This window comes from Pygocentrus nattereri, chromosome 3 (assembly GCF_015220715.1).
Source record: "Pygocentrus nattereri isolate fPygNat1 chromosome 3, fPygNat1.pri, whole genome shotgun sequence".
Taxonomy (NCBI): Eukaryota; Metazoa; Chordata; class Actinopteri; order Characiformes; family Serrasalmidae; genus Pygocentrus; species Pygocentrus nattereri.
In genome coordinates this window covers 39,492,952-39,505,458 of record NC_051213.1, presented here as the reverse complement: position 1 = coordinate 39,505,458, position 12,507 = coordinate 39,492,952, and the positions used below count along the sequence as shown (strand labels likewise).

General features: G+C 36.6%; 1 protein-coding gene across 1 annotated transcript in view; it reads right to left on the bottom strand.

Moving 5' to 3' along the window:
• obscnb (obscurin, cytoskeletal calmodulin and titin-interacting RhoGEF b) overlaps positions 1-12,507 on the bottom strand; it is a 134,180-nt gene that overhangs the window by 87,879 nt on the left and 33,794 nt on the right. The window contains 15 exon segments of the mRNA XM_037537029.1: positions 2,183-2,449; positions 2,599-2,868; positions 4,394-4,663; positions 5,453-5,719; positions 5,967-6,233; positions 7,302-7,568; positions 7,983-8,252; positions 8,669-8,935; positions 9,131-9,235; positions 9,860-10,021; positions 10,332-10,485; positions 10,576-10,688; positions 10,779-11,045; positions 11,311-11,577; positions 12,136-12,405. Coding sequence (XP_037392926.1) covers positions 2,183-2,449; positions 2,599-2,868; positions 4,394-4,663; positions 5,453-5,719; positions 5,967-6,233; positions 7,302-7,568; positions 7,983-8,252; positions 8,669-8,935; positions 9,131-9,235; positions 9,860-10,021; positions 10,332-10,485; positions 10,576-10,688; positions 10,779-11,045; positions 11,311-11,577; positions 12,136-12,405 — 3,483 coding nt within the window.

The window sequence follows — 12,507 nt, the reverse complement described above, 5'->3', positions numbered from 1 at the left end:
CCATGTTTCTTCTGAAATCAATAAAAATCTAGCCTAATTTCTAACTGTCAGTAAACAAACTATTCTGCTCAGGAGTGACATTAATAGCCTATTCCTGCCACTTACTCAAAAAGAACAACACTGCAAATTGTTGTGGGCATAATGATAAGCACTTCAGTTACAACGATTACAATAGGACTTCCTAAAAATATATCATAAAATATAATATGACTTGGTTTCAGACAGTAGTTAATCATGATTACTGAACATTCACAACGAAGTAAGTAATTACAGGCAGCATTTTGGCTAACGCTATTGTACTTGTGTGCTCTGAATGTGGTCTTCTAGAGTGAAAGCCCTGTTCCCAGTTTTTTATATGCAGCAAATGTTCTGACAACCACTGCCTGCCAGCCAGCCAATCAAAACTGTTCCAGAAGTCAATAGTAACCATTACTGTCAGGACCCGCCCCCAACTGTCAAAAATAAATTAAACTCTTGCCCCAGCAGAAGAAGCAGAAGAAGAACAATCAAAATGTCAGTCTAGTTTTCCTTGCACTAGCAACCTGCACATGCATGAGGGTGTTTTTTGTTGTGCGAATAATTACCTTGTCTTGTGAGTGTGATGCTGCAAATTCAATCAATATCAAATAAATATAGGGCCAGTACTTTTTATTTGTAAAAGCAGCTTGTATTTTTATGTAGGATAGAGTAGTGTGTAATGATTGTGATCATTATTTCACAATAAATTGTGATAAAAAAATCTCACTTTTTTATGCTTTCCACTGTTAATTAGTTAATCATGTACATGTTAAAACCTATGACAGCAAAGTTTTTAGGCAAATAAAAAAAATACCTTGGCAACACTTTATTTGGATGGTCCATTGTAGATGTTTTGTAAATGCTCAGTATATCTTTAAATAACATTCAACTAAATATCTATTAACTGCAACTTGACGTGAAGTTGAGTGTTATTGGGATGGTCCACTGCAGATGCTTTTTAAATGTTCAGTCTGTCTAAGTAACATTCAACTAAAAATCTATTAAATAAAACAAAACTTCAAGTTCATTATGAAAGATTTTATTAAATCTAACCCTAACCCTAAACCTAACCCTAATCTTAACCTCAAGGCAAAACCTACACCTCCTCCTAAGCCTAACCATAACCATACTGTTGTTGATAATCAACTGAACATCACCAGAAAGTTTGTTAGTGATTTAGGTATCTGTACAGCATATGGGACCATCCAAATAAAGTGTGACCAATATTTTTTATTACTGTAATGAACTTTATTGACAAACATGAATTGGAGTGGAGAACAACGAATTTTTTAAAAATGATACTCTTCTTTCCTTCAGTCTGTGGTTTTTGTTCAGAAATAAAAAAATAAAAACGAAACATAATTTATTCCTTTCTCTGGCTTTTTGGAAAATAAAGTGCACAAAATGATTACTGGAGAACGAATGTATTAAAACGTAAATTCTTTTTCAGTCAGAGGTTTTTGTTCAGAAACAATAATATAATATACCAATATGTAAGCTACTTGGATAATCTTTGCCTCTCTAAAATGACGCCAGGGGTCTAGGTCTGTCTGAGGGATTTCTCTCCTCGCCGCTTCGTTTCTTTTGCAGCTCAGCGTTCTCTCTTTCATGGTTTGAAGTGGAACTTTTCATAGCTTTTAACTCCATTTGATTTTGTTTTCAAATCTGACTTTGGTTAATGATCATCAACTCACAAATTTCTAGGCTCATTGTGAACTAGATGGAAAAGATGAAGGTAGATTGCATAGTTTTTCTAAATACAGGACATACGGAGTATTGAAATTGCGTTACTCTCAGACCCATGGTGTATCGATAACAATAAATAGACAGTAAACAGGAATGTGTGAATGTAAATAGACACTAAAAAAAAAAAAAACTAAACTCTAATCATAAAATAAACACTAATTGTAGAAAAAGAGAATCAAAATAACAATATAAAATGATATAACAAATCTAAATAATAATATAATAAAAATAATTTCTACCAGACTGTGTTGCTTAAAGAAAATAAAAATAGTCTTTCACTGCTAAGATCTTTATCTTATGGTGGATTATTGCTAATCATTTAATGCAGTGCAATTAATAATTATTTGACTGAAATAATAATAATGAATACAACCAATACAACCAAATGTAAGTCCATTGGCCTCAGTAAGACTCTTACCTTGAACTGACAGCTTTGCAGCACTCTTGGCAGTTCCTACATCACATGTGTATGTATCACTATCAGCCTTCTCCAAGTCTTTCACTGTGAGAATGAGGATTGTTCCCTTCTGTACCATCTGATACTTTTCTCCTGCTTTGATCTCCTTTGCACCTCTCAGCCAAGTGAATTTAGCAGCTGGTTGGGCTGTTTCACATTCAAAACTGACAGTACCTTTTTCTTCTCCATTGGTTTCCTTCAGCTCACGAGTGATTTTGTTCACTGACTCTGAATATAAAAAGGTCATTCACTGTTGAATATTCAATTTAAACATTGAATGATATTGCACTTAAATTTAAATATATACAAAAGCTGACAGATATGAAGTATGCAAGAAACAACAGAATTATGAAGGTTAAATGTGGACAAAGAAGCACCTTTGATCTCCAGCCTTGCCTTTGAGATGAGCCCACCAGTGATCTCACAGCTATATTCACCAGAATCCTTAGCAGTAACATTGTGGACAGTCAGCTTCACGACTTTATGCTCCTGACTAATCTCACACTTTTGGCTCTTCCGGATGGACTTGCCATCCTTGAACCAGCTGACTTCCAAGCCAGGTTGAGATAGTTCACATAAGAATGTAGCATCTTCTCCTGGAGTGGCTCTAAGCCCCTGTAGCTCTTTGGAGATGATGGGGGCTTCACCTAAGGCAAAGACAAAACACAGCAAGCTGTCTGCAGGGATCTCAACACCACGGGTGGATTTTTACAGTTTATTCAAAAGATTATTCAAATAATATACACAGAGCACACAGAGTGACCTGAGGCACAGGCTTACAAAAGAAAACACTGCTTCAACTGTCACAAAATAAGCAATTTTACCCAGTTCATTAAGTACTGCAAGAACAATCTAAAGGTGATCTAACCTTTATTCTTCTTGTTTAAAAAAGAGACATTTTAGTCCTTTCAATTTGAGAGTGTGTGAATCTGTGTATGCCACATTCTAAATTTTCACTTATACTAGATAACGACAATATAATTTAGTGTGACTGCACATTTAATGTTTCTCACTCAAAGTCCGACTAATCAACTCATTAACAAGCCCTTCATGACTTCATGTGGGAATGTGGGAATCAAGGTTGGTGTCTTATGATTTAGGCTCCTCATGATTAATCAATTAAACTCAATTATGCAATCTACAAAAATCAAGCCAGCAGTGATTAGATGGCAATTTGCATTAAGTGAATTCATTTCCACTTAAAGTCTTTATAGTCTCATAAGGTGTTTTGCCAATAAAGTGTTTCTGAATCGTTTTAAGGCTATGCATGGTTTGTTATTGTTTAGCCTTTTTAATAACATCAATAATTGTAAAAAAAACTTTGTATAAGAATATAAGAATATTAGTCATGTTTTAGTAATATATAGTATTACTTTAAATTAAAATCTTATGAACAGTTTCTGGACATTTTTCATCTGGTCACTAAAGTACGCACAGCAGTTAATATTCAACTCCACATTCCACAACTCTGTGTGTACTAAATGGTCTGTTTCCATGGAACTGGGTAGCATCTAGGCATGCAGACTGCTTCTACAAACATTTGTGAAAGAATGGGTTGCTCTCAGGAGCTCAGTGAATTCAAGCATGGTACCGTGATAGGATGCCACCTGTGCAACAAGTTCAGTCATGAAATTTCATCACTACTAAATATTCCATAGTCAACTGTCAGTGGTATTATAGCAAAGTGGAAGCGATTGGGAATGACAGCAACTCAGCCATTAAGTTGTAGGCCATGTAAAAAGACAGAGCAGTGTCAGCGGATGCTGAGGCGCATAGTGCGCAGAGGTCGGCAACTTTCTGCAGAGTCAATTGCATACAGATCTCCAAACTTCATGCGGCCTTCGGATTAGCTCAAGAACAGCATAGAGAGCTTCATGGAATGGGTTTCCATGGCCGACCAGCTGCATCCAAGCCTTACATCACCAAGCGCAATGCAAAGCGTTGAATGCAGTGGTGTAAATCATGCCACCAGAGTTGGGCTCGGCCTCTTAGTTCCGGTGAAAGGAACTCTTAATGCTTCAGCACCAAGAGATTTTGGACAATTTCATGCTTCCAACTTTGTGGGAGCAGTTTGGGGAGAGTTGCCCTTGACTAATACGAGTGTAAGACTGATTGACTGTGTAAGCAGTGCAACTGGTCAAGCCTCTTGGCAGTCCCCAGCAAACATCTTACCTTCAACAAATAAAGTTGCCCTAGAGTTCAAGTCCCCAAGTGTAAAGACTACGTCCCCCGAGTCAGATGCAGTCACAACTTTGATGGTCAGTGTATACTTGCGCCCCTTGCTGCTAATCTGGAAACGTCCTCCAGGAGAAATTTGTTGACCTTTCAGGCTCCAGGAACACTCATCTGAGCTTTCTCGGGACAGAATACATTCAAACATGCAGCTTTCGCCAGCCTTAGCCTCCACTGACTTCAAGCGCTTGGTAATGCCAATGCTGATGTCTATGGTTAACAGGAAATATGATATTTGCAAAAATGAGCTTAAAATGAAGTTAAAAGATGAGACATTTTCCAGCACATATGTACTGATATGGCAGCATGCTCTGGACTTTATTCAAATTCAAATAAAAATCTGAAAATACTAATTAAATTTTTTATTGAATTTTGCATTTCCTTAGTGAGAGTGCAATATTAAAGACATAATTAAAATTCAAATGCAAAATGTGTATTTGCATTTGAATTTCTATGTATAATAACTGGAAAAAGTTGCAATGGAAGGGCAAAGTGCATCTGACATTTTCGTTATCTTAATGGTTTGGGCTTATTCCAAAATGAAAATGCAATTGCAATCCTGTTTTTACAACAAGGTACTCCTATCAATCAAACGTTGTTGGATGTCAGGAGGGACTATTTAGTGCAGGGCATGTTTTAAAAGGAATTGATAAGTCTAAACTTTGGTGGTACGGCAGAGCTAGATGCTTGTTTAATACAATACAGAGCAAGCAATGGAAAAAGTTGTTGCTGTAGAGTTTGTGGTTGCACAAACATAAAAAAAACATCTAAAAACACGCCCACACTAAAAAGTCCCTCCTGACGTCCTGCCCACAGTGGTTGCTTGAAAGGAGTGTGTCATTTATAGAGAAAATGCAACTGAAAACAGGAAAAACAATCACCTGTTTGAAACTGCAAGTCTAGAATATGTTGCCATAGTACAAACATAATGTATGACAAAATATCCAGATTTAAATTATATAAACACATCTGTAATGTGACAGTTTCCTTCCCTCATACCTCTTACTGTAACCGTACACGTTGTAAGATCCGTGCCAAGATCGCAGCTGTACTGTCCAGCATCTGCCTGCGTGATGTCACGGATCGTCAGACCCAAGCTCCGGCTGTCATGTAAGAGCTCATACTTGTTGCCTGCAGAAAGGACTGCTCCATTTTTCCGCCAAATAGGAGACACTGTGGCTTTTGAGGCTTCACATTTCAGGGTTATTGTGCCTTTTTCTTCTCCAACTGAATCATCCAGCAATTTAAGGAAAATAGCTTTCTTTTCTGTGTTTCAACAAATCAAAATTATAACATGAAAATGAAACAAGGGAAATATGTTCACCAATCTGTGACACAGGCTAAAGAGCACAAATATTGAGACATGGATATAATACAAGGAAATTTTATATTTCAGTCAAGAATCAAGATTTATGTATACTTCATTTAAAAACAATGATTTAATCTCAGTTGTCTAGCAGATTCAGTTTTTTCTTACATTTACACGTTATAAGACAGCCTTAAATCAGCTTACCTTTCACTTTCAGACAGACCGTGTCCTTCTTATTTCTAATGCTGAAGGTGATTTTCCCACCATCTTGAGGTGCCAGGTTCTTGAGGGTAACGGAATGCGTTTTACCAACATGCTGGATGACGTTAAGGTCATTACTGAAAAGTGGCTTGTCATTGAGGAACCACTGAGCGTCTTCATCAGCATAATTCACCTCACAGACAAACATGGCATCAGCACCCTCATCAACTTCCAGGTCTGTCAAGTGTTTGCTGATTTCAACTTCACGTACTGTGAAACAAGAGAGTGAAAACAACATTGATACAGGATTTAGTCTATTCGCACGGTCTTCTCCACAATAAGCATGATTCCAAAATAGCACATAACTAAAACTGTACAGAGAGATTTTGAAATTGCTTGCTATCTGGGAATATAGCATAATTGCTGCACCATTTAAGGTGGAACAGGAAACCAAAAAACAGGTTTTTTGGCCGTGAAGATCTGAAAAAACAACTTTTCCAACCCAAAGTCTTTTACCTTGTCCATCTGTAAGAAGGCAAGAAGTTGTTTATCATTTTCATTCATTCTTATTCATTGTTCATTGTATAGTTTAAAAATTATAGTTTAAATATGTATAGTTAAAAATGTGAGATAATGCATATTCTTGTGAATCTGTTAAAAACAATTCCCAAGTTGTTAATAATGCACCCTTACGGGGGGAGGGGTTAAGAGGGACACACATGGACACAGGAACACCCCGGGGAGACGCATATAGAGAGAGAAGGTGTGTTAGTAGTGCTGTTGCTAATTGTACTGTCCATAGCCGTTCGGTGGGAAATAAAAGAGAAGTTCTACATCAATCTTGTAACCCGACTATATTTTTCCACCCCTCTGAATGAGAGACTTGGAGTTACTTGGAACTACACGCAACTTTGAGGGTTACACATCCATGAATTTGAGAGGCGGAGATCTTCAAGGAGCACTGAAGGGAGGGGTGCATTTGTTTTGCTGTTGGGTTCAAATAACTTTCATTATATAATATTTATAATACATTTTGTGCGTATCTAGACACATGTCTAGACAGATCCAACCATTATCTAAACTCAGCTTTTGGCAAGGGCCGCCAGTACTTAATGGACTCTTGGTACTTCATTAGTAATCAAGCAATGTGTCAATTACTTTCACAATCTAGGTATAAGAGCTTTTACAAAAGGCTTAGCTGGATGTAGTAAGTATATAAGTAAGTAAATACTGTAACTGTTCCATACATTTGGCAGCTCCTGTAAAAACCTTTAATAAGTAAATGGTAATTATGGGACACCAGGCAACATATTTCAAATAGTTTTCTTATGATTTTACCTTCAATGCTGAGAGTGGCCTTGCTCTCACAGGTCCCAGCCTGACAGCGATATTCCCCAGCATCATTTGTAGTCAGCGCCTGGATAATCAGCTGCACTTCAGCATAATTTTGATTCAAGATGTACTTGTCAGAGGCCTCCAGAGCAGTTTGACCCTTAAACCAACGTACTTCTTTAGGAGTAGCCGATAGCTTACATGTAAGCCTGGCTGATGCCTTCTCCTTGCCAGTTAAATTTCTGAGAGGCTCCACCACTTCAATGGGGCGCTCTGTCAGATTTAGAGATTTACAGTAATGAGGGCAAAATTAACAGCACATGATGAATGAGTAATTATGGAGATAATTTGCCTTGTGGCAAGATTTTAGAAAGCCAAATTAAATATTTGTGGGTCCAAGTCAGTGTGCAAATAATACAAAAGTAACTAACATTAATTAATGACCTCACACTTTTGTCATATGAAATATAGAAATATAGCATGCTTTCATCAATTTTCAAAGCTGTATTATGTAATTATAAGCGCTAAATCAATGCAAAATCATGCAAATATCCAGAGGCAAGAAGCATTTTGTTTAAGCTATTACTAAGCAACCTCATCCAAAACAAACAATATAATTGCAGAAATCAAAAAGGTGTCTGGTCATCTTGCTATCTATTGTTGGATAATCAAAGGAACAACCCTAACCTTTGACAATGAGCTCAGTTGTTGATTTGCTTTTTCCAGCAGTGAACTGCACAGAACCTGACATGGATGCCTTGGTCTTCTTAAAAGTAAGGCGATGCATTGTCCCTTCATTCTCCATCTCAATATCGCTGCTTTCCTTAAGACATTCTCCATTAAGGGTCCACTTCACTGGCTTGACTGTTTCCACACTAATTTCGACCTCAAAGTGAGCTGCAAATGGTTCTGTCACCTCCACTGCACTAAGCTCCTTCACAATGCTGATTGCCTGCTCTGGAGTGCATGACATTTCAAAAAACATTAACCACTGCCGAACTCATGAATACAAAGAAAAAATATTTCCAAATATTAAAAAAGACTTTTGTCTTATGTTTATCTTACATTTAAAGGCTTTTAAGCAGAAAGTCATTAGACTATTAGCATATAACAATTTTTTTGCATTAAATAATAAATAAGCAAAGTAGCAAATGAAAACAGATTTACCCCTATTTCATCTGTTACTATTGGCTAATTATGGTCTTTGCTGACTGTTTACAACTGAGCCACAAATAGCATCACGTAACTTGTAATAAACAGATAATTTATATATATATATATATATATATATATATATATATATATATATATATATATACAGTCAGCTCTGGCCTAGTGTTAACCAGTTTTCTTATAATATATGTTGTTTTTACCCTCGACCAGCAGTTGACATGTGGTCTTGTCATCAATAGCATCACACGTATATGTGGCCTCATCTCCGGAATCCACATCATTAATGGTGAGCTTGCGGTAGATATCCTCACTGGAGATTTCATGCTTCTTACTGGGTTTGATCTCTGTCTTCTCCTTATACCATTTGACCTTGGCACTTGCCCGAGACACCTGACACTCTAAGTGCCCACGATGCTTGTACATGGCAATTTTATCTCTCAGTTTCTTCACAAATCTCACTGGAAGCTCTGTAATAATTACAAATGGCTTAGCTAGCTTAATACCTATAGCTCCAAATTTCCTTGAAAGAAGATTGTTAAAAAGCAGACAAACTCTACAAAACAACTGTTTTAGTTGATTAGTTTTTATGTTTGATTGTTTGTTTTAACGAACATTGAACTATATGCAGCAGTCTGGCAATGTGTCTACTTTAAACCACCAACCTTTGACCATTAGCCTAGCAGTTGATGAGGCCTTCTCAGCCACAAACTTGATTTCAGCTGCATCTTCAGCCTTCACAGATTTGAAAAGTAGAATAAACGTCCTTCCTATGAAGAATAATGTTATGTTACTAGAAAGAATAATACACCTATAAAAGGTTAATGTCAATTGGAGCAAAAATATATATTTCAGTGAAAGTAAAAAGTATCTAAATTTAACAAATTCAAATAAAAAAAGCAACAAATGAACAAATAAATTCAGTTTTCTATGTTAGGTGTTGTTTGGTATGACTAATTGATGGTAGTATTCTGCTCTCAAAGGCAAATTAGCATTGGTGGAGATGGTATCATTTTACACTGACAACTGAAGTTAATGTATGTATGCACTATAGTTGATGCTTTAATAAAAAATCCAATAGCACAGGAGCTCAGCTAATTGGCAAGAGAAAAGCCTCTGAGGCAAAATGAAAATGTGAAGAGTAATTTTTTTTCCTTCTTGCAAACTGGAGCAAAGCATAAATCTTCCAAAGTAATATTTAGTAAAGTAATATTTAGTACAGTTACAAGTACAATTATCCAAATACTTTCCACTGTGTATTTGGCTGATTCACATTGCTGAGGTCATAAAATAGTAATACAGATAAAATAAAATTTATTGACTGATTACAGATTGCTTGTCAGGAGCAAATATTGACTGATTCTGGGGATTTTCCAAAAAAGAGTTTGACTCACCTTCTTGTCTCATCTTGATGTTGTCCCCAGGTTTGAGTTTGACCTCACCCTTATACCACCGGCCCTCAACTTCATCATGAGACAACTCGCAGACAAACACTGCACTTTCTTTTTCTGTTACCTCTAAGTCCTGCAACTTCTTTATGATCTTAATATCTCTGGCTGTGGGAAAACCAAAAATAAAATTGTTACCTTAAAGCTGGTCCTAAAATAAACAGCACACAGACACAGAAACCAACACGATAAAAACTGGCATACTGCTTCCTGACATTATGACATCCTGACCTTTCATTCATATTAATGATGAAAATCAATTTTGGGAGAGATCTGGGGAGGTTGTTGAAAGGCTGAATAAATTTAAACGCCCTGAGAGGTTCATAATGTTGTCAATGAAAAATTAGATAAGACTACGATTAAAATCTTGTATAATTTTCTTCTTATTAAATTAAATTAAATGAAAAATTTCTTGTACCATGGACAGTCAGTTTTGCTGATGTGTTGTCATCAGTTGTTTTCAATATGTACAAGCCTTGGTCTTCATAAGAACACTTCTGGATGATAAGGCTACGTTTGCGACCCTGGGAATGCATTCCATATTTCTTCCCTGGTTTTAGCTCCTCATCATCCTGAGAAATGTCACATTTCATGTCAAATATTATATTTCAGACATAGTATTTGAAAAAAATTATAAAATTTTGATAAAAAATTCTGTATACCTTAAACCACTTAACATCAGCATTTGGTCTGGACACTTCACACTCAAATATGACTTTTTCTTTTTCTGGGATTTTAACATCTCCTAGAGGTTTGAGGATCTTTGCAGCAGGTTCTATGTAAAATAAAAGAAGCAACTCAGAAATGTAGACCCCAGTATCTGTAATGAACATCAAGAGATTCTTCAGGTTCAGCATACACATACCAGTCACAATGAGTTTTCCAGAAGTATGGACACCTTCTGCCTGGAAAGTGATGATGCCACCATCCTCCGTCTTTAACTGTGACATGGTTAATGAATGCTTATGTCCCAGAGTGGTAATGAGGACTTTGGGACTTGTCCTCAGTTTTTGGCCATCCTTGCTCCAGGAACCCTCCACATCAGGTTGGGTAAGTTCTACCTCCAGTGTTACTGTCTCTTGTTCTTCAGCTTTTACCTCCTTCAAGCCTTTTACCATGTGAATCTTCTTCACTGTTTGTAAATATTGGAGAGAGCCATGGAAAATGAGTGTAACAACAAACACAAGGCAGAAAATATCTAAGTGGTTGGCTACCGACTGTAGCTATAGAATTGCAGTTTTATTAAAAATAGATGTCTTTGAACTGTGCATTTTAAAGACTTGAATATTTATTTTGAACATTTATAATGTTAAAATATTATTAGTTAAAAGACTTTAGCTGCAGAAAGTAACAATAAATGACAAGTTCAAACATATTTATGCCAAAATAAGGCATACTTTCTACTGTGAGTTTGGCCTGAGTCTTGTCTTCTAAGGTCTCGCAGGAGTAGAGGCCTCGGTCAGCATAAGTCACATTTTTGAAGATCAGCATTTGTTTGGCACCATCAGTCTGTATCTTCAGATTGCCTCCAGGCTGCAGCACCACACCGTTCCTCATCCACCTCACTTCACTGGATGGCCTGCTCAATTCTACTTCCAGCTGCACTGTGTCTTGTTCCTGAACTGTTACATTCTCAAGCTTCTTCTTGAAGGTAACTGGGAGCTCTGGGTGAAGTAAAAAGTTTCAGTGACAGTACTCTTATAACATTGGTACTGTAGTCCAAAAAACTTACCTGTTAGTTGCAGACTCCTGACTGAGATATTAAGGTAAAGCCACTCAAACAAAACATGTAAGTTATAATATGTAAGTTATATTCTTGTTTCAATCAGTTGGGTTGAGGCAAATAGATGTCAATAAAAGAAAGCAGAAAACATATTTACTGAGACCTCATGATTCTCTTGAAAAATCAAACACTCTAATTCTGAATTTCACAGGCAGTGTTGAGTAATGTTTGTTTATTTAAGCTTTGTTCCTCCACAGTTGGGAGTTACTAAGGTAGGAAGATACCTAATCAGCCAATGCAGCTCATTTAGGCTTGCACTATAATACATGCATAAAAAAAACAAACAAAAAAAACCCCCCACAAATAAATAAATAAATCATTTTATCTCACAAATAATAGTCAAGTAACATTTCATGCTTGTAATAGGCCTTGCAAGTAATTACTTTAAACAACAGCTTAGTAATTTTAACATTAGCTTAGTTATATTTGCATGTCTTACGTTGCACTTGTAGAGTTGCTGTAGATACTTTGCTCTCAGCATCTACACTGATATCTCCTGTATCCTCAGGTGTGACAGCAATTATTGTGAGAGAATGGCTGGTGCCTCCATGAGCAATCTTGAACTTGGGCCCAGCAGTTACAGGCACACCTTTGTAAAGCCACCTCACGCTTACATCCACAGGGGTGATGGAACATTTAAAAATGGCATCCTTGCCTTCATTTGCAACAACGTTGTTCAACTTGGAGATGAACTTCACCAAGCGTGGTGCTATAACACCAAGAAAAAAAAATCACATGTCATTCTTTAGAAATGAAAATTAAAATAACTACTATGAAATTTATATCATTACAAATTTTTTAAGATAAAATG